The 22,933-nt window shown below is 32.5% G+C and overlaps 3 protein-coding genes, 1 long non-coding RNA gene, 1 other non-coding gene and 1 pseudogene across 6 annotated transcripts; 1 reads left to right on the top strand and 5 right to left on the bottom strand.

Moving 5' to 3' along the window:
* Nucleotides 1–2,972: 2,972 nt before the first annotated feature.
* On the bottom strand, nucleotides 2,973–4,708 carry LOC148762889 (disease resistance protein RGA2-like). The gene has a single exon (XM_088806159.1). It carries the CDS (start codon nucleotides 4,706–4,708, stop codon nucleotides 3,035–3,037), a length of 1,674 nt encoding a protein of 557 aa, XP_088662285.1. The 3' UTR covers nucleotides 2,973–3,034.
* A 416-nt stretch (nucleotides 4,709–5,124) lies between these two features.
* Nucleotides 5,125–6,668, bottom strand: LOC148762890 (fructan 6-exohydrolase-like). Its single transcript, XM_088806659.1, has 5 exons — nucleotides 6,661–6,668; nucleotides 6,353–6,485; nucleotides 5,739–5,977; nucleotides 5,548–5,638; nucleotides 5,125–5,430 (listed from the first exon to the last, which is right to left on the bottom strand). The coding sequence occupies exons 1-5, from the start codon at nucleotides 6,666–6,668 to the stop codon at nucleotides 5,239–5,241; spliced, it is 663 nt and encodes a 220-aa protein (XP_088662785.1). The 3' UTR covers nucleotides 5,125–5,238.
* Nucleotides 6,669–8,679: 2,011 nt separating this feature from the next.
* LOC148762891 (uncharacterized) lies at nucleotides 8,680–10,021 on the bottom strand. The gene is made up of 2 exons (XR_016026223.1): nucleotides 9,939–10,021; nucleotides 8,680–9,000 (listed from the first exon to the last, which is right to left on the bottom strand). It is a non-coding gene; the product is annotated as an uncharacterized LOC148762891 (long non-coding RNA).
* On the bottom strand, nucleotides 10,022–12,582 carry LOC18599570 (putative disease resistance protein RGA1; annotated as a pseudogene).
* A 4,744-nt stretch (nucleotides 12,583–17,326) lies between these two features.
* LOC148762892 (small nucleolar RNA snoR8a) lies at nucleotides 17,327–17,419 on the top strand. The gene has a single exon (XR_016026852.1). It is a non-coding gene; the product is annotated as a small nucleolar RNA snoR8a (small nucleolar RNA).
* A 1,785-nt stretch (nucleotides 17,420–19,204) lies between these two features.
* LOC148762893 (putative disease resistance protein RGA1) lies at nucleotides 19,205–22,880 on the bottom strand. Of its 2 annotated transcripts, none has more exons than XM_088806157.1 (2): nucleotides 20,014–22,880; nucleotides 19,205–19,496 (listed from the first exon to the last, which is right to left on the bottom strand). In XM_088806157.1, exon 1 carries the CDS (start codon nucleotides 22,628–22,630, stop codon nucleotides 20,018–20,020), a length of 2,613 nt encoding a protein of 870 aa, XP_088662283.1. In that variant the 5' UTR covers nucleotides 22,631–22,880; the 3' UTR covers nucleotides 19,205–19,496; nucleotides 20,014–20,017. The 2 variants fall into 2 exon arrangements, with proteins under 2 accessions (XP_088662283.1, XP_088662284.1); XM_088806158.1 differs by having other exon boundaries at nucleotides 20,008–22,880.
* Between the last annotated feature and the right edge of the window lie 53 nt (nucleotides 22,881–22,933).

Raw genomic sequence — 22,933 nt, forward strand, 5'->3', positions numbered from 1 at the left:
GTGAGAGAAAGATGCAAGGAAAATTAGACGTTGACTTCGAAAAGAACAGAGCACTTGGGGTTGTGCTTCCAAGTGCAAACCTCACATTAAGTAAATACTAAAAAACAACAATTTGCTATACAACTTGCGTCAAATTAATAAAAAAAGAAATGAATTTTGTGCTACCAAGCTGTGTTTGGATTTGATGGGCCAAAACTTTAATGAGCTTCAATCAATAAAAATGGATTAATTGTTCTAGATGCATCATAAGTGGGAGTTCAAATGAATCAATAAAAAAAAGAAAATGTAATTAGTAAGTTTAAATGGAAATATCATCATTATTCTAGACAATATATGTAAGTATTTGCTGAAGAGTTTGTGGTGTCAAGTTCTATTTGAAACCTATCAAAGGAAATATCAAGTATGTAAGAGATCCACTGTCTACTTCAATACCTAATTAATGAAAATATTTTCTTTTATATTAACAATTAGAGTAAAATATCCTTTTATCTTTAAGTTTTAATTAAAATTTTAAATAAATTTATTAATTTTTGAAATAGACACTCCACTTAAAAAATATAAACATCATTAACAGAGATTATAAAAAAACTAAAATACTTTTTTTTAATTTAAAAAAATAAAAAATAAGGAACATTTATCGGTGCTCCCCAGGAAAAGGGAGCACCGACTGGTGCTACCCAAGAGAGGGGAGCTCTCTTGGGGAGCACTAGATCATTGCTCTCCTATTTTTTTTAAATTAATAAAAAATTAATAAAAAATAAAATTATTATTTTAATATTACCATTTTATTAAATTAATAATTAACTAATAACAGGACTTATGTGATTTTTTTTATAATGAATTATTCATTTCGAAAATTAAAAGATTTGATTAGAATTTCAATTAAAACTTAAAAGAATAAAGTATTTTATTCTAATAATTACTATATATTTGTTTTTGGTCACATCCGTAACATATGATTAACAATCAAAAGCATGTAAATGAATATCTTTAAAGAATTCAAATAAGAAAAATGCTTGAAATATTTTTCCAATTTACTAGTTAAAACAGCGAAATTAAAATCGTTGAATGAGTGAATAACTATAAAAGTAGAAGATCATCCAACTTTCTAAATCATAATTAGTAAAGAGCTGCTTGATCACTTTGCTGTTACTGCTGCTATGCATCCATGAATTAGATAGAAAATCTCTCTTCCTTCCTCACCTTGTCAAAGCAATCGGTGAGCTTGGCTGTCTACATGACAAGGGGGAGGAAAGGAAGAGAATTTCAGTGAAATGATATTTGTTGCCACTGACTGACGCAAATAGAATTCAGATTGATCCAAATGGAAGAAGCAGCTGCGAAATGAGAAGGAAGCTTGAGAAGGACGCGATGAAGACTAATCACACGTTGAGCTAAGTAACTCTGGCGACAGCTTCCTAATCTGTTATTTTAAAGTTAAATTTTTATTTTATTTATTCAATCGTATTTTTTTCCGAAATCGCTTCTTTTCTCTTTTCTTGTAAATGTCAATGAAACATTTCGAAATTATTTATGCCATATGAAACTGTCTACACTTAGAAGCAGAAATTAGTGGGCTAGGGAATGTAAAGTTAGATGAGCAAACTATAACACGATTTCAGGTATTATAACTTATGAAACAACAAAATGTCCGATTTGAAAGTACAACGCATTGTAGGAGTTAATGAAGTTCTCCCAAAAGTCTTTCATTTTGGAAAGAAACAAACAAACCTCACCCAACCATAACAGTAACCCTTGGTCATTTCTTTTGCAGAATCAAAGATAGTTTACTTAAGATGGGCAAAACTCACAATGCCCCTATTTGCATTCATGAAAATAATAAACGGAGGAACGAAAAATAAAATTCCCAAGATTTGATACAATCAACAGAACAAAGAAATTACAACACAACATGCAGGACATGTGGCAAGCCAAGAATATCCCTGCGCTCAATTTTAAGATTTATCCTTTAGATACCGGAATAGTCCTTTAGTCCACCTGCCGCCAGATGGTGATTGCCCTGCCAATAATTAACAAGGATTTACAAAAATTTTTGGGAGACAATTGAAAAAAAAATAGAAAAGAAAAGAACTTAACTCGTACCTAATCATCGGGCTGATCATTTGCTACATTAAATTGCGTTACCGTCGAGATATATACGAGAGACATGAGCAATCTTTGTCCAATCCTCACCCGTCTCCCGTTTGCATCTTTCATTCAATATGGGACAATGCTCAATATTCAACTCTGAGGCACGGCATACCCTCTGGCAGAGATGACAGTTTTGGGCATTCCTCAATACTAAACATTCCAAGTGATATGACATTCTGCCACTCTGCTAAAGTTGCGAGATTCTGACATTCTTGGATTACCAAGTGCTGCAAAGTGTTGGCTGATCCCACAAGAAGCCATTTGGGTAGTGCCTCCAGCTTTGGTAAACCTCCAATTGCCAATAATTGAAGGGAGCCTTACACACTTCCGATGGGCTAATCTTGATTATCATCGTCTCATTTAAGATCAAGTTTTTCACAACTAGAAATTATCAGATATTTTAATGTTTTTAAAGATTTCATGCCAGTTGGAAGTGACATCAAGCTTGTGCAATTACCTATCATTAATGTTTCAAGGGATGTAAGATTCTCGATTCCTTCAAACAAATATTCCAGATTTTCACAACAAGCAATTACTAAATACCGAAGAGATTTCAATTGCTCAAGTCCATTCTCAGTTAGAACCCTTTGCTTCATACTTATTTTTAACTTCTGAAAATTGATCATGAATATCATATCTCTAGGCAACTCTTCAATTCCCAAACACATCAAAAGTAAAGTTTGCAATTTTTGTAATTTACAAATGGAATTTGGAAGTTTCTTAATATTGAAATTGTCGCTTAGGTCGAGATATCTTAAATGCTTCAAATTACCAATCTTTTTGGGCAATGCCTTGATACAAGATCTACGTAAATCCAACACTCGTAAATCATGAAATGTGGAAAGGCATTTTTCAATAAAAGATTCATTGCTATGACCTTCTTTCATATTTGGAATCGAAATGTAAGCATGTGACGTAATTTATCAAAATCAAAGACTTTAGAAGGGCTTTCCTCGTGAAAATTCGAGTTGTCAGGGCACACATGTCGAACCCTTTGAGTAATATTTTGCTTGAAAGAGTTTGACATAGACCACTCCTTCTCTGCCACTGACAATGCGAGATCATGTAAAAGATCATGCATTTTGAAATAATTATTCAAAATATTTTTGATAAAATCTTGAAAAAAAGATCTTAATGATAGTTCAATCAAATACTGCCTACCAATGTCTTCTGGTTCTTCATTTTCATTGGAGGATTGAAGCAAACCATGAGCTATCCAAAATTGGATCAACTCCCCGTCATAAAATTCATAATCCTTTAGAAAAATCGAAAAATAAGCAAAACACTGTTTCAAATATGAATGCAATTGATCATAACTCAATTTCAAAACAGGAAACATGTTGTTTTCCTTTTGCACTAATTTCCACATCTCACTATCTCTCACAAGTTTCCAATCATGTTCCGAAGGTTTGGAGAGAAGTAAGCTCCCAAGTATTTTCAAAACCAAAGGAACTGCCTTGCCTTTTTTGGCTATTTCTTCCCCAATTTTTCCTAGATTTGGATATTGTTTCACATCCCTTTTCTTGAAAGCAAATTGGAGAAATAAACACAAAGATTCCTTTTCAGGAAGACCTTGCAATTTGTATGTTGGGATTGTACCCATGATCTCTGCAACTTGGTTACTACGAGTGGTGACTATAATTTTGCTTCCCCAACCTCCTCCCACTAACAACTGTTTAAGTTCATCCCATTTGATATGATCCTCGTTCCATAAATCATCCAAAACGAGTAAATACTTTTTCTCATCAAAACAATCTCGTAAGATTTTTTGTAATTGTTTTAAATCCATGTTACTACAATCTCCATTAAGTACCCCCTTTTCAGCTTTAATGAATTTTATCATTAATTGCCTCAAATCAAAATCATCTGAAACAGACATCCACATCTTCAACTCAAAATGCCTATCTACACACTCATCGTTGAACACCAATTTTGCAAGGGCAGTCTTTCCAAGACCTCCAATTCCAACTATAGGAAGGACAGATATGTCTTCACCATCAGTTGGATCTTGCAGCAAAGTTTTTATGATTTTTTCCTTGTCTTCATCTCTACCAATAATATCTGATGCTTGTACAAAGGAGTGGGTCTCCCTGTCCAAGCGCACGACATACCTAGAGCCATCATGGCTTTCACTGAGATGAAAATTGTTTTTTAAAGCAGCAATCTCACCAAATCTCTCTGTAACTTTTTTAATCTTATGGGCCATCCTAAACCAAAAAGCAAGTGGATTTGAGCTTGAAAAGAAATTGCTTAGCTTGTCTCTCAGGCTCCTCTGTTTCAGAGCTTGCCTCCACAATGCTTCGACTTCAAATTCATCTAACACATCTTCTGCATCATAACAGGCATCCTTCAACTCTTGTAGCCAAACGCGCAGCTGATTGTTTAGAGCCTGTTTTTCTTCAGCATCTAAGAGCACAGCTTTGACAATGTTCAACGTTTTACTAAGCTTTTGGAGGCCACTTTGGACACCCCAAGCTAGGCGAAGTTCTTCATAGGAAAAACTGCTTAGTTTTTCGATGTCATTTTCTACAATGTTAAATGCGAAGGTTTCAGCCATGACTTCGAGGTGGAGGGGAAATGTGTTTTCTCGTAACAGCAAAGGTTTTCGATGGTAAGGTTTGCTGGGATTGAACAACGAAGAATACTGGAAAGAAAGAAAGCTATATGAAGAAGCAGCTGCAGAGAGAGAAAGAAATGATAATTGCAAATAAAAAAGAAAAGGAGAAGACTTTTTGCTGCTGCTGATCAATGTTCAAACGAGTATTCATTCCCGACAAAGGAAAAAACAGCTCCGAAAGAGAGAAAGTCAGAGAAGGATATGGTTGAATACTAATTATACGCGTTGAGTTGAATGATAGTTGAAATTAAGTTATACAACAAATGTAATTTTTTTTAATCTGATTCGAAAATTTCAATTGTAATTATTGAGCAAAACACAATGGAATACCATAAATTGTGCTTACAAAATATCAATTTTGAGCAAATAGAGCTCTGTTATTGCACAAGAGACTTTGTGTACAAATAGAGAGCAATCAATGATCTGTCCAGCCTTATTCAAAATTACATTGTCTATTGATATGGGGTTTTCTATATATTGGCAGAAACAAGTTGAGCTTTCTTCATGCTCCAGGCATCGAGCCTTGAGATTGTGACATCCACGGTTCCGTTATTGAATACGTACAGGTGAGCTTGTCTGTCTACGGCCAGAGCTGGATAAACTCTAGCGGTAATGCAGGCTCTTCCCTTCCCACTGAAACTTTCTACAACCGAATGATCTATCTGCAATGGAGAAATCAATGTATAAATTTAATTGTGAGTAAAGTCCAGGACGTAAAATGGTTTGAATATTGAGACAAAGTTCTAAAATGAATCATATGTTTTAAGTAGGCAACGGGCCGGGGTTCTTAGTGTAATCTTCTCCTGACGGGGGTCTATGTCAATGAAAGCTCCATAGGTGGTCTTGTCTGGGCCTTCCCTAAATGTAGACCTGTTAAAATTTGTAATCTGAATTTGAGTCTGACTTCAAATCAGGAGGGAATGAAGCAACTCAAATTAACAGTCACAAAAAGCATGGAATAAAAACTGACCTGCTTTGATCACTACACATGGGCACAACATATTTTTCACGGCTTCTGAAGATGCGAAAGAAGACCGCAGTTTGCTCTGTCAAACCTTGAGAAGCTAAAACTAGTAATCCAAATGGCCCAACCATGCCTCGAAATGATGCTGTCTGTTGGCTACCGAGTGCTCGAGGATCAACCCCATCTGGGACCATGAATTCAGCCTTCTTCAAATTGGTTAAATCAAATGCTACTTCTACATCGGCCTGCACATGGAAAAATCAACATAATTATCCTTCCAAGTGTATGATTTGGGGACAGGTGTAATTGTTAATTAGGATTAAACTTGTTACCTGTGAAGCTGTTACTCCCAAAACTTCAAGAACTGATCCACCCTTCAGCTGCTTCTCCTGGATGCTTACATTCTCCGCACGAAGAGTCTCAATCTCTTTGATTGGCCATTGAATCAATTGCTTTCCAGTTTTACTGAGCAGAATGCTTCTAGGAATTGACTGTCAACACAGATTGCATTGCAAAATGAGTACTGTCAATTTTCATATATGAATATATATATTAAACGAGTGATGAGCCGGAGAGCTAATAAGAGCGAATATAAAAATTCAAGTTGGATTACCTGAAACCCCGACCCATCCTTTCTCAAGGGCATTTGCATCACCATCCATCTCTGCTATCCAGCCCCATGATATTCGCCTCTTCTTAGAGCTGTCAAAAAACGTCTTGGAAGCATAAAATTCGGTATATGAGAGTGAAGTGCTGAGGAATAACAGCTAAGCACAGGATTCCAGACTTGGAATTCTGTGCTTTTCAACGTACACTACAACGGTTCTAAAATATAAAAATATTTGTATATTTTTATATGAATTTTTTTCATGTAAGTTGCTTTATATTGTCTTCGGCTTTTCGTCTCCCCCCAACACAAAATTCTGACTTCGTCATTGCCTCTTTTATTCGTCATGACGACGACAGACAAAGAAACAAGGATGGAAACGGCAAGAAGCGGAAGTGTTGGAAGATCCAGCGTAGCTCTGCTTGCATCTCTTGCATATCTTTTCAGTTTCTTTCTCCATTTCTCTCTTCTTCTCTTCCATGGCTGCAGCCTCTCCCTGCTTTTTTCTTTTTCCTGGATTTGTATTTGTCTATCTGTGTGTCTCGGGCTCTCGGCCCACAGATTTTCATGTTTATTCCCGTTGCAATCCCCACAAAAGTAGAAGACCAGATTTGTGATTAACTTATATAATGTTGTATTTTGTTTTTAATTTTTACATTTAATATAAAATGATATTTTAACAAATCAATTATTAAATTTAATAATATATTCATAATCCCATAATTTTATTTTTTTATAAAATTAAAAAGTAAAATTTGAACTTAACTCTTTGAAACAAAAATAAAGTACATCTCACTGTTAAATCAAATAATCAAGTGCAAACTCATATAAGTTTTCAAATCAATATGATATTTACGTGTTTACGAGTTACCTAAACTAAATATACTTAAAAAATTTAACTTAACTTTTGTAAAAAAAAAAAGAGATTTAACATGTATTTGATAGTCTCAATTGTTATCTCTTTTTTATATTTATGTATTGTACTTTTGGTGTATATATGTATGTAAATATTTACGTGTAAATCCTCTTTCATCTTCATAAAAGAAAAAGTAAGCATTAAAATATAATTTATCACAAGCATTAGTATTTTATTCATTCAATTTTCCTTTTTTTCTTCAAAAAAAATCCATGAAATAAGCATGACTACTACCATTTCAGATCCTGAACTTGCAAGCAAAAGTTAAGTTCAATGGAATAAATTTACATTGACAGTAATTGAATGAATTAGGGAATGGAAAAGAACCAAAGATTTCTGTTTAGTTTGAAAGGAAAGAGATTACAACACAATGTAATTATAATTAAATTAGTAAATGGAGAAAATTTGTTTTGAAGGAATTATAACATTTAAAACCACAAAATCTCAACCTTGAAAGTTGAAAGTAGAAGACATTTAAGAATTATTAATGAAGTTATTTTGGAGAAAAACTAAACATAAACATATTACAAACCAAAATTTGAATCTAAAGGCAATACAACAAACCAACAAATAAAGAGTAGGGATCACATGAACAATCCAAAGTAAAGGAATTTAAGTACATCGACAAACATCAAATATATATGTCATTAACACAAGTAGGTAGATAAAATTTGGTCGTCATGACGACGACAAACAAAGAAAGAAGGGTGGAAACGGTAAGAAGCGGAAGTATTAGAAGACGTAGTGTAGCTCTGCTTGCATCTCTTGCATATCTTTTCTGTTTCTTTCTTCATTTCTCTCTTCGTCTCTTCCATGGCTGCGGCCCCTCTCTGCTTTACTTTTCCCCGGACTTGTATTTTTGTATCTGTGTGTCTCGGGCCCTCGGCCCGCAGATTTTTTTGTTTATTCTTTTTGCAATCCTACTCTAAAAATGAAACCCGTCCTTTTTTTTTAAAATAATTGTTTACATTTTTAATATAAAATAATATTTTAACAAATCAATTATTAACTTATTTTTTATAAAATTAAAATGTAAAATTTGAACTTAACTCTTTGTAACAAAGATAAAATATATCTCACTATTAAATCAAATTATCAAGTGCAAACTCATTTAAGTTTTCAAACCAATATAATATTTACGTGTTTTCAAGTTATCTAAATTAAATATATTTAAAAAATTAGACCTAACATGTATTTGTTAATCTCAATTGTTATCTCTTTTTTTGTTTATATATTATACTTTTAGTATATGTACATAACTATTTACGTGTAAATCCTCTTTCTTCTTCATAAAAATAAAGCATTAAAATATAATTTATCACATGCATTAGTCTTTTATTCATTCAATTTTCCTTTTTTTTAAAGGAATTATAACCTTTAAAACAACAAAATGTCAAGTAGAAGGCATTTAAGAATTAAAGAAGTTATTTTGGAGAAAAACTAAATATATATAAACATAGATCACCCAACCAAACCAAAACAAACCAAATTTTGAATCCAAAGGCAATACAACAAACCAACAAATAAAGAGTAGGGATCACATGAACAATCCAAAGCAAAGGAATTTAAGTACATTAACAAACATCAAGTATATATGTTCATAACACAAGTAGGTAGACATAATACAAGCCAACAAGTAGGAGAAATGAGAAGCCAAGCCCAAGCACACCCCCTCCACTCTATTTCAGGGATTACAGCAACTGTACTTCCATCCAGTCCCAATACCAATAAAATGGAGATATGCCCTGCCACCCATTCACAAGCCAAATTAGGAAATTTCCCAAATTAAATGTAACTTTTTCCAATTACTCTCACAAAAGAATGTTACTTTTTTTCACTTTTTACCATCTACTATTTGCTTCAATGGTTTTTTCATAACATAACAGTGTCAAGGAAGTACTAGGCTGCTAGCTAGTAAAAGCTTCAATTAATATATTTCAATGAAAATAAAACAAAATTAAGAGCAATACCAATTGCTGCCTAAAAAAATTATTAAAACATGATAAATGTGAACATAATCTTTTTTTTTTTATTTTGGGGGAAGGGGAATACTAATATCTTTTATTATCCAAAGATGAATATATATATTTTTTAAAAATTTTTGAAAGTATATTTTGTGCTTCATTTTTATAAAATGAAAACAATAAATAATAAAAGACCAACAACCACAAAAACAATTTCAAATGAAAATAAACCCCATCATAGTTTAAAGATTTTGATTTTTTTTTCTTTTTGGCGAGGAAAAGAATATTCACACACTTAACTTTTACATTAAAAGATATATACCCTTTCTATTGATACAAATGTTCAGATATTTAATTTTGTTTTTGGTTCCTTGTGAAATAATAGTGATATTAATAACTAGGCATGTAACATATCACTACCACCTAGCTGATCATAACTAGTTATGAATCTTAAATGGGATTTATAGACTAAAAATAGTGGTCCAAAATATAGAAGTTTTGTACAAAAAAAAATAGTAAAATTTAAAAGTTCTACAGGTTTAAAAAACACTTTTATATATCATCGATCTATCTGGCATGTTTTACAAAAAAAAAAAAAAAACGTTACTCGATTTTATATGTTATTTCTTTTTACGTTTCAAATACAAAATATGGAACGAAGGAAAGCAAATTACAAAAACGAAAACAAAAGAAGAAGAGAGAAAAATATTAGGTCTTACCAAATCATGGGGCCGATGATTGTTTAGATGAAACTTCATCACCGTCCAGATATATACGAGAGACATGAGCAATGTTGGGTCAAATGTTTGAGGCGCTGCATCTTTTCTGGCAGAGTTGATAATTTTGGGCAATCCATAATCTCAAGCTTTTCAAGTAATGTAAGATTTTTCCACTCTGGTGAGGTCGTGAGGTTCTCACATCCTCCAATTGTCAGGTGCTTTAAAGTATTGGCAGATCCTTGTAGAAGCCATTGGGGTAGAGCCTCCAGCTTTGGTAACGGTCCAACGATCCCTAATGTTTGAAGACACAAACCACTACCAACAAGGTAGTCTTGATTATCATCTTCTTTCTCTTTGAGTCCCACTGTCGTATTCAGATCAAGCTTTGCACAATCCCCAATTATTAGAGTATGTAATGCAGTTAGATATTTCAAACCATATGGCAGTGATATCAAGTTTCTGCAACCATAAATACCTAATAATTGAAGTGATGTGAGGTTCTCAATCCCTTCAAACAAATATTCCAGATTTTTACAGTCACGGATACACAAATATCGAAGAGATTTCAAGCATTCTAATCCCCGTAGAAGCTTTTGGTTTGTAGTTAATGTCCAAGCTCTAAGACTGATTAAGTATCCCATATCTCTAGGCAACTCTTCAAGTTTGTCACAACCATCAAGATATAGGGTTTGCAAATTTTGCAACTTACAGATGGAGTTCGGAAGTTTCTTGATGTTGTGATTGTTGGATAGGTCGAGATACCTTAAATGCTTCAAATAAAGGATTTGTTGGTAGGACCTATATTCGTATCTGCACACCTAAATGAGCGCCAATGTCTTACTTTATTAAGTAATTTAAAGTCACTTTCTCCAGGAGAATCACAGTTAGTAAGGCACAAATGTCGAACTCCCTGGACAATATTTTGCTTGGAAGCATTTATTGTACAACACTCATTTTTTGCTACTGATAGTGCAAGATCATGTAAAAGATCATGCATTTTAAATTCAATAAAATCAAGACCATACTCATAATCTTGGAAAAAACACCTTGACAGTAGATCGTTCAAATACTGCCTCCCAATATCCTCCAGATCTTCATTTTTTTTGGAGGTCTGAATAAGACCATGAGCCATCCAAAATTGGACTGTGTCAAATTCATTAAATCCATAATCCTTTGGAAAGAGTGAACAATAAGCAAAACATTGCTTCAGATGAGGAGGTAGTTGATCATAACTTAGTTTTAGAACAGAAAATATTTCATTTTCTTTTTCCATTAATTCCCACGTCTCACTATCTTTCACAAGTTTCCACTCATGTTCTGAAATTTTGGAGAAAAGTAAACTCCCTAATGTCTTCACAACCAAAGGAACCCCTTTGCATTTTTTAACAATTTCTTCCCCAATTTTTACAAGGTTCGGATGTTGTTTCTCTTCTCCTCCCTTGAATGCAAATTTGAGAAACAAAAATAAAGATTGGTCATAAGGAAGACCTTCCAACTTGTGCGGAGGGATTGTACCGACCGTCTTTCCAACTTGGTTACTGCGAGTGGTGACCACAATTTTGCTTCCGTTAGCTCCTCCCACTAACAATTGTTTCAGTTCTTGCCATTTTCTATTATCCTCACTCCACACATCATCTAAGATGAGTAAATATTTATTACCTTTCAAACAATCTCGTAACACCTTCTGTAATTGCTCCAAATCCATGTTACCAAGGTCTCCATCACCCTCCTTTCCAGCTTTAATGATTTTCAGAACTAATCGTTTCAGATCAAAATCATCTGAAACACACACCCACATTTTCAACCCAAAATGCATATCTACCCTTCCATCATTGAATACCAATTTCGCAAGGGCGGTCTTCCCAAGACCTCCGATTCCAACTATGGGAAGGACGGAAATGTCTTCCTCATCAGCTGGATCTTGCATTAACATTTTTATGATTCTCTCTTTCTCTTCATCTCTGCCAATGACCTCCGATGCCTGCACAAAGGAGTGGGTCTCCCTGTCCAAGCGCACGACATGCCCAGGGCCATCATGTCTCTCAATGAGATGAAAATTATTTTTCAAAGCTGCAATCTCAACGAAACTCTCAGTAACTTTTTTAATCTTATGTCCCATCTTAAACCGAAAAGCAAGTGGGTTTGAGCTTGAAAAGAAATGACTTACCTTCTTTCCGACACTCCTCTGTTTCACAACTTGCTTCCGCAGTGCTTCGATTTCAAATTCATCCAACACATCATCTGCATCATAACAGGCATCCCTAAGCTCTTGAAGCCAAACCCGCAGCTGATTGTCATGAGCCTGTTTTTCTTCAGCATCTAAAAGCACAGCTTTGATGGTAGTTAAAGTCGTCTTAAGCTTTTCAAGGTCACTCTGGACACCCCAAGCAAGGCGAATTTCTTGATATGCAATATTGGCTAGTTTCGAGAGGACATTTTCAGCAATGTTAAATGCGAAGGATTCAACCATTTTTGGTGGGGGGAAATTGTGCTAAGTCTTCTGCTGATGAGGTTTATTGATGGCATTAAACAAGGAGGAAAAGAAAGAAAGAAACTGTTGGAGAGGAAGAGAATTTCTACGAAATGGTGTCTGTTTTTACCGACTATCGTCAAGCAATAACGCAGGTCGATCACAAAGGAAAGAAGCAGCTGGGAAAAGAGAAAGATGCAAGGAAAATTAGACGTTGACTTGGAAAAGAGCAGAGTAGTTGGGTGTCGTGCTTCCAAGTGCAAACCCCATATCCATTAAATACTAAAATACAACAATTTGCTATACAACTTGCATCATATAAATCAAAAAAGAAATGAATTTTGTGCTACCAAGCTGTGTTTGGATTTGATGGGCCAAAACTTTAATGGGGCTTCAATCAATAAAAATGGATTAATTGTTCTAGATGCATCATAAGTGGGAGTTCAAATGAATCAATATAAAAAAACTGATAATGTAATTAGTAAGTTTAAATGGAAATATCATCATTATTCTAGACAATATATGTAAATGTTTACAGCTGATAATACAAGATCAAGTAGAAAATCATGCATTTTAAAATACTGGACAGATAAATCTTTATAAAAATCTTAAAAAAAGATCATGATGATAACTCATTCAAATAATGCCTACCAATGTCTTGAGGCTCTTCATTTTCGTTTGAGGAAGGACAGATATATCTTCCTCATCAATTGGATCTTGCAGCAAACGTTTTATGATTTTTTCTTTGTCTTAATCTCTACCAATGATATCTGATACTTGTACAAAGGAGTGGGTCTCCCTGTCTATTGAATGTTTATCAATATTCCAGAGAGTAATGAACGTAAGAGATTTGCAGAGAAGCAAAAGGAGAAGAAGGAAAAACTTGAAAATGAAACAAAATAAAGAAAATGCTTCACACACTTTTCTCATTTCATTTCTTAGTTAAATACTAAGTAGAAAATATTGCCATCTGTACAAATTCTTTTGGATTCAGAAAACATAGAAAAAAGCAACAAATTCTTCACAGAATTTGATGCTCAGCAACACCGCCATCGAGAAAGTAACAAACCAACAAAAAACTATAGAAAGAAGAAAGAACACGTGGCTTTAACAGCCAATTAACAAGCTTATAAACTAAACGACATAAGGACTTGCGTTTAAAAAAAGGATTTATTTTGTCTAAACGGTGCCATCCCTCAGCGTTTTGCTTGCAGCTTAAAACAGCCCAATTAGTCAAGTTAAAACGGCATCGTTTAAGTCTCCTTCCTGTCTTGAATCTGTTCATTCCCGCCAAACTCCCTTCCCTTCTAAACTGAACCAGATTGGGATCAAAGTTCTCAACACCCCTCCTTGATCCCTGTCAGGTAAACACCCAATTCATTCCTTAAAAATTCGAATCTGTCTTTGCTCAGACTTTTAGTGAGAATATTTGCCAACTGGAGGTCTATATGACAATATTCCAATCGAATTTCCTATTCTTTCAATATATCTCGCAAAATATGAAATTTAACTCGAATGTGTTTAATTTGATCATACTGAATAAGACTTTTTGCTATGATTATAGCAGATTGATTATCAACCTTCAATATGGTTCATTTGTCTTGATTGAATCCCACATTGGATAAATCTTTCTTAACCATTGAGCATGGTTAGCAGCTAAAGCAGCAGTAATATGCTCAACCTCAACTAATAATTGAGCTACTAATTCCTGTTTCTTTGAATTCCAGGTGAAGACTACACTTTCAAAAGAGAAACAGAATCTGCAAGTGCTTTTGGAATCATCAATGGAACTAGTCCAATCACTGTCACTGTACCCTTGAAGCTCACTGCTTTCTTGATAAAAATTCTTCGGAAACAAGGTGATAGTTTGGTGGATTTTGTCCTGCCAATGAATGTGTTCGTTACGAGCTTTTCCACTGGATGCTGGATATTTGGAATCAATGGGGCACATTATTATGCCAAAATTTTCAATATAGCTTGATATTTTATTACCACTAATTATATACATATATAATAATTTTTGTTGAGAAAATTGTGGGAGATGACCTTTCTTTATAAAGATATTTTAAAAGTAACCATCAAAATAAGTTTAACTGTTTTTACTCATATTTAGTCATAAATTGATAAAAATACCCTTTAAACTATTTCAAATAAATTAAACCATTCATTACAATTTCTCCCTATTACTTCTCATCTGTGCTTCGGATTTTTCTCTCACCATCACAGTCTCTCAAATTTTATCGATTTTTCTGTTCGACATTCATCTGTTATGCTTTCGATTTCTCTCTCCCGTGTTTTTAAATTTCTCTTTCTTATGCTTTCAAGACACCAAGCAATGGTTTTGACGTGCTTGGGTAGTGGGTGACTGTTTGAGAAATTCGATTTTTAAGTATTTTGGATAAAAATAAAATTGTAAAAATAATTACAAATGTATAAAATAGTTTTTAATTGAATCAATTCGGGATCTAGATACCAATAAACTCAAAATTTTGAAATTTATAAATCTAGGTTTTCAAATATTTTTTTTTAGTCAAAGTAAGTATTTTAGATAAAAAAACATTTGTATTTTGATTTATAAAAACATGTTAGAAACACTTTAATTTGTGCCAAATTGTCAGAAAAATAAAAAAAAAAGTTGAGAGGATTTAAAGTTTTCGTTCGTAAGTAACAACAACAACATTTTAGACATTAAAGTATAACAAAATGTTTTTGAATATGTCGTGTAACAATAATATTTTTTTAACATGACGTGTAACAACAATATTTTTTTTTCAACATGACGTGTAATAACCTTTTTTAACCATGGCAATGTACATGTTTTTTTATATGGCGTGTAATAACAGTATTTTTTTTCAACATGACGTGTAACAACCTAACCTTAACTTGTCACGAGTTTTTGTACATGGCATATAACAAGCTAACCATAATTTGTCACGAGATTTTGTACTTGGCTTGTCACATATTTTTTGTACATAACGTGTAACACGCTAATCACGGCTTGTTACAGGTTTTTGTACATAACGTGTCATATATTTTTGTACATAGCGTGTAACACGCTAACCACGGCTTGTCACAGGTTTTTATACATAATGTGTAACAAATTAACCATAACTTGTCATAAGTTTTTGTACATGACGTGTCACATATTTTTATACATAGCGTGTAACACACTAACCATAGCTTGTCACAGGTTTTTGTACATAGCGTGTAACATCATAGCGTGCAACTTCATTAAGAGTAATTTTATCTAACTTAACTAAAAATAATTAAACTTATAAATAGTACTATTTTTAAAAATATCTTATCTTTAAAGATCATTTTTTAAAATACCCCTTTGTTTGTTTCATACTTTTTCAAAAAGTTTGTACGGTAGTACCTTTATAACCTTCATTATTCTCTATTTTTCCCCTTTTTCATGGAGCCCTGTTCGTTCAAATATGTTAAAACCTTCTAGGTTGCTAGAGCTTGACCAGTGGGAGGGAATACTTATACACGGCTCTGCTTTCATGCTGTAATTAGTCACAGCCGACCATCACCATGTTAAAGTAAATTGGAATTTGGCACCTATTTACTTGGTCAAATTTAATTAGATAGAAAAAGTTGTCATGTACATTGACGGTGACTTGTTTAAAAAAACTTTTAAATATTGTATAAGTTTTCATTAACAAAAGACATAATGTTCAAATAAACTCTTAAGTTATTAAAAAATATATAAATAAATCATTATTCTTTTATTGTGTTCAATTAAGTGATTATACTTTTATTTTGAATCACATAAACCTTTATGATTAATGATTGGCTAATTGTTATTTGTTAAAATGCCACTCATCATTTTATATCCATATGCTATTAATATGCTGTTAATGTGAAGAGTGAAAAATGTTATATAATCATATTATAATATTTAATTAGCATATCACGTCATTATCAATTATGATATGTCAACATGCCATATTATCATCAATTATAACATGTTAGCATGTCACGTCGGTGTCATATGGTATAAAATGACAAATGACATTTTGATTAAGTCATTAATAATTAGTCATAAGAATTTATTTGACTTAAAATAAAAATATAAGGGTTTATTTGGTTCATAATAAAAATATAAGGACTTGATTAAACGTAATAAAAGTATGGTCAAAATGCCCACCAAGTCCTTGTACTCATGCATTTTATTTAATTTAATCCTTTTACTTAAAATCGAAGTAATTTAATCTCTTGATTTTGAAACTTGTTTTAATTTAGTTCCTCATCCTAACAACATCCAATTTTGTCTTTAAAAGGAATAACATCAATACTGACGTGGTATATTTTGATGATGTGGCATGCCACATGGTACCAACTTGATTATGTGGCAATGCCACATGGCACTAATATGATGGCATGGCAATGTTGATGTGGCATTGACATGCTGATGTGTCAGTGCCACATGGCAAATTAAAAAATTTTCAAAAATTTTTTTGTGCCACATCATAAGGACTAAATTAAATAAAAATGTATAATACTAGGATTAAATTGAACAAAATTGAGATGTTGAGGGTTTAAATTAAAAAAAATTTCAAAATTACAATTCTTTAAGTAGATGATAGATATACTTATTAATAAGCCAAATATTTAAATGTAAAAGATTTAAGATGTTAATATATATATATATATATATATATATATATATATATATATATATTTCTTACTTGATTATTTGATTATAGAATATAGACATTAATTTATCTTCTTTGCAAAAATTAAGTTTGAATTCTCCTTCTATAAAAAAAATGAAAAAAAATTTCATACCTAAAGTCAAATTTAGATAAATAATTTGCATTATGTTGGAATAAAATAATATAAAAAGATTAAATAATTAGTAAAATAAGTTGATTTAATTTTTTCTTTTAAAAAAATGAAAAATGGAGACGTGGAGTTAACGATGATTATAAAAATAATTATTTGTTCTGACTTGCTTAATTTGGGTATGACAAACCTCTTATTACAACTATAAAATATGAGTTACTCCACTCCTTCAATTTTTTATATTTTTATTTTGTGAAATATTTCAGTTTATATTTTTTTATGTTTCTGGATTAAAGATTGCATTTATAGTTGATGGAATTAAGTATAATTGTAAATATTTGTACAATTTTATTTTGTATTTCCAAATTTTTTGTATATCCAAATTAATAATTTAAATTTAAATTCAGCAAAATTTAATTGTGGTATTTGAACTTAAATAAAATTATTTTATAAGAAAATTTGAGTAAATTTGAGTAAAAGGTAAATTGGGTAAGGGTTGAATAATTCCAAAAAAAATAGGTATTTGTAAATTGTGAAAGTTGTAACTAAATCAACCTATTTTGCTAATTTGAATTCATCTCAAATTAAAAATTAAATCAAATAAATTTTAAATTTTTATACTATTATAAATAGAAAAAAAAGAATTTATTTAGTTCTTTTATATTATTTTATTCTAACATAATACAAGTTATTCATCTAAATTTAACTTTAAGCTTTACATTTTTTTCGGAATTTGTTTATAGAAGAAGAATTCATACTTAATTTTTGCAAAAAAAAAGTAATGTATATATTATAAAATCAAATAATCAAGTAAGAAAAAATATATATATTTTTAACATCATAATTCTTTTATACTTAAACATTTGGCTTATTAATAAGTATATCTATCATTTACTTAAAGATTTATATTTTTCAATTTAGTCTTTTTGCATCTCAATTTTGTTCAATTTAATCTGTCTACTATATATTTTTGTTCAATTTAATTCTTATGACGTGGCACAAAAATTTTTTAAAAAAATTTTTGATCTACCTCGTGGCACTACCACATCATTAAGTTAATGCCACCTGACATACCACATTATTAAAATATGCCATGTTAGTGCTGATGTCAGCATTGACGTCACCCCTTTTAACGATAAAATTAAATGTCGTTAGAGAGAATGACTAAATTGAAGTAATTTCTAAAATCAAGAAATTAAATTATTTTGATTTTGAGTATATAGACTAAATTGAATAAAATTCATGAATATAGGGAGTTGGTGGGTTTTTTAAGGACTTATTTAAATTTTTCTAAATAATTTAAAGACTTTTTTGAATATTATGCCTTAATAAAAAGAGAGATAAAAGCAAAGAATATCAAGAATTCTTTGTAAATACAAATTGAAACAGTGTAAAAAACTTTTCAAAAAATATTTCAACAAAAATGAGGCACTTAAACTACAAACATACTTGTGAAATTAAAGACTTTCCTCGATGATATATTTATAAGGTTGTTGTTATTAAATAGACATATAATAATATTATAAATTTATTTATGAAGTTTAAAAATTTTATTGTTGATATATATGAAATTAATCTGAAGATTCTAATTGATAATCACTCAAAAAAACTTGGTATTTGTATATCTTACTTTTAGTGTATGCATGTAAATATTTACGCATAAATCCTCTATCATTTTGATAAAAAAATAGGCATTAAAATATAATTTATCATATGCATTAGTATTTTATTCATTCAAATTTCTTTTTTTTTTTCCAAAAAATTCCATGAAATAAGAATGACTACTACCAGTTTATATATGCCATACTAAATCCTGATTTGAGATCCTACAGTTGCAAGCAAAAGTTAATTTCAATGGAATAAATTTACTTTGACGGTGATTGATTGAATTAGGGAATGAAAAAGAACAAATTAAAGATTTTTATTTAGTTCGGAAGGAAAGAGATTCCAACACAATCTAATTAGGGAATGAAGTGATTTTGGAGAAAAACTAAACACAAACATAGATCACCCAACCAAACCAAACCAAATTTTGAATCCAAAGGCAATACAACAAACCAACAAATAAAGAGTAGCGATTACATGAACAATCAAAGCAAACGAATTTAGGTACACAAACAAACATCAAATATGTCCATAACACAAGTAGATAGATAAAATATACAAAGCCAACAATTAGGAGAAATGGGGAGCCAAGCACACCCCTCCACTCTATTTGAGGGATTACATAAACCGTACTGCAGTCCAGTCACCAAGGGGGAATTCCAGTCCCAATACCAATAAAATGGAGGTATGCCCTGCCACTCATTCACAAGCCAAATTAGGACATTTTCCAAACAATGCTAAATTGGCCAACATTTTCAAGTAAAAGACGTAATTTTGTATATAAATAAATATATATTTATATATTTATGTATTTATTTATTTATCATTTATCCAAATGTTCATATATATGCTTGATTTTGTTTCTAGTTCATTGTGAAATAATAGTGATATTAATAACAAGGCATGAAGTAACATATAAGTAGTTAGCTGATCATATTAACTAGTTATGAATCTTAAATGCCATTCTAGGCTAACAATAGTGGTATCAAATTTAGAAGTTCTAAAAGTTTAAAAACACTTTTATCATCTATCTGGCATGCTTTACAAAAAATATATATATATTAAAAATTTATTAGAAGTATGCATTATTACTCCATTTTATATGTTATTTTTTTTACATTTCAAATGAAAAATGCGAAATGGAGGAAAGCAAATTAAAAAAAATAAAAAGAGAAGAAAAGAAGAAGCGAGAAAAATATTAACTCTTACGGAATCATGGGCTTGATAATTCTTTAGATAAAATTTCAGCATCGTCCAGACATATACGAGAGACATGAGCAATGTTGGGCCAATCCTGTCCACTCTCCGGTTTGTATCTTTCACTCAAAATAGGACACCCTTCAATCCACAATCTTTTGAGGCGCTGCATCTTTTCTGGTAGAGTTGATAACTTTGGGCAGTTTAAAATCCAAAGCCTTTCAAGTGATGTAAGATTTTGCCACTCTGGTGGGGTTGTGAGGTTCTCACATCGTTCAATGGCCAACTGCTTTAAAGTGTTGGCAGATCCTTGTAGAAGCCATTGGGGTAGAGCCTCCAGATTTGGTAACGGTCCAGCAATCCCTAAACTTTGAAGACACAAACCACTATCAACGAGGTAGTCTTGATTATCATCTTCTTTCTCTTCGAATCCCATTGTCTTATTCAAATCAAGCTTTACACAGCCCGTAATTGCTAGAGTTTGCAATGCAGTTAGATATTTCAAACCATGTGGCAGTGATGTCAAGTTTCTGCACCCAGAGATATATAATGTTTGAAGGGACGTGAGGTTTTGAATCCCTTCAAACAAATATTCAAGATTTTCACAACTTATAATATATAAAGTTCGAAGAGATTTCAAATGTCCTAATCCACGTAAATCCCTTTGTTTTGTAGTTAATGATAAAAATCTGAGATTGATTAAGTATCTCATATCTCTAGGTAACTCTTCAATTTCGAAACAACCATCAAACCACAAAGTCTGCAAATTTTGCAACTTACAAATGGAGTTCGGAAGCTTCTTGATGTTGGGATTATCGCATAGATTGAAAAACCTTAAGTGCTTCAAATTACCAATCCTTTTGGGCAATATCTCGAGATTAGAACTGGATAGATTAAGCACCCGCAAATATTGGAACCTCTTGAGGCATGTTTCGACAAAAGATTTGTTGCTAGGACCTGTATCCGCGTCTGGAAGCATAAATGTGCGCACATGTCCTGCTTTATTAAGTAATTCAAAGGCTTTTTCCTCGAGAGAATCACAGTTATCAAGGTACATATGTCGAACTCCTTGAGGAATATTTTGCTCGAAAGAATTTACTGTAGAACACTCATTCTTTGCTACTGACATTGCAAGATCATGTAAAAGATCATGCATTTTAAATTCAGTAAGAAAACCTTTATCCTGATAATCTTGGAAAAAACACCTGGATGATAGGTGGTTCAAATACTGCCGGCCAATATCCTCCGGATCTTCATTTTTTTGAGAGGATTGAAGAAGACCATGAGCCATCCAAAATTGGATTAACTCAAATTCAACAAAAGTATAATCCTTTGGATAGACTGAACAATAAGCAAAACATTGCTTTAAATGAGGAGGCAGTTGATAATAACTTAGTTTTAAAACAGAAAATATTTCATTTTCTTTTTCCATTAATTCCCACATTTCACTATCTTTCACAAGTCTCCACTCATGTTCTGAAATTTTGGAGAAAAGTAAACTCCCCAATGTCTTCACAACCAAAGGAACCCCTTTGCATTTTTTAACAATATCTTTCCCAATTTTTACAAGGTTGGGATGTTGTTTCTCTTCTCCTCTCTTGAGTGCAAATTTGAGAAACAAAGATAAAGATTGATCGTAAGGAAGACCTTCCAAATTGTGTGGAGGGATTGTGCCGACAATCTTTGTAACTTGATTACTGCGAGTGGTGACCACAATTTTGCTTCCACTAGCTCCTCCCACTAACAATTGTTTCAGTTCTTGCCATTTTCTATTATCCTCACTCCACACATCATCTAAGATGAGTAAATATTTATTACCCTTCAAACAATCTCGTAACACCTTCTGTAATTGCTCCAAATCCATGTTACCAAGTTCTCCATCACCCTCCTTTCCAGCTTTAATGATTTTCAGAACTAAACGTTTCAGATCACAATCATCTGAAACACACACCCACATTTTCAACCCAAAATGCCTATCTATCCTTCCATCATTGAATACCAATTTCGCAAGGGCGGTCTTCCCAAGACCTCCGATTCCAACTATGGGAAGGACGGAAATGTCTTCCTCATCAGCTGGATCTTGCATTAACATTTTTATGATTCTCTCTTTCTCTTCATCTCTGCCAATGACCTCCGATGCCTGCACAAAGGAGTGGGTCTCCCTGTCCAAGCGCACGACATGCCCAGGGCCATCATGTCTCTCGATGAGATGAAAATTATTTTTCAAAGCAGCAATCTCAACGAATCTCTCAGTAACTTTTTTAACCTTATGTGCCATCCTAAACCGAAAAGCAAGTGGGTTTGAGCTTGAAAAGAAATGACTTACCTGCTTTCCGATGCTCCTCTGTTTCACAACTTGCTTCCGCAGTGCTTCGATTTCAAATTCATCCAACACATCTTCTGCATCATAACAGGCATCCCTAAGCTCTTGAAGCCAAACCCGCAGCTGATTGTCATGAGCCTGTTTTTCTTCAGCATCTAAAAGCACAGCTTTGATGGTAGTTAAAGTCGTCTTAAGCTTTTCAAGGTCACTCTGGACACCCCTGGCAAGGCGAATTTCTTGATATGCAATATTGGCTAGTTTTGAGAGGACATTTTCAGCAATGTTAAATGCGAAGGATTCAGCCATTATTTGTGGGGGGAAATTGTGGTAAGTCTTCTGCTGATGAGGTTTCTTGATGGAATTAAACAAGGAGGAGGAAAAGAAAGAAAGAAACTGTTGGAGAGGAAGAGAATTTCTACGAAATGTTGTCTGTTTCTACCGACAATCGTCAAACAATAATGCAGGTCGAAGCAGCTGGGAAAAGAGAAAGAAAGGGAGAGAAAGATGCAAGGAAAATTAGACGTTGACTTGGAAAAGAGCAGAGCATTTGGGTGTCGTGCTTGCCAGTGCAAACCTCATATTAATTAAATACTAAAATACAACAATTTG

The sequence above is a fragment of the Theobroma cacao genome, chromosome 5, assembly GCF_053813885.1.
Source record: "Theobroma cacao isolate CCN51 chromosome 5, ASM5381388v1, whole genome shotgun sequence".
Lineage (NCBI taxonomy): Eukaryota > Viridiplantae > Streptophyta > Magnoliopsida > Malvales > Malvaceae > Theobroma > Theobroma cacao.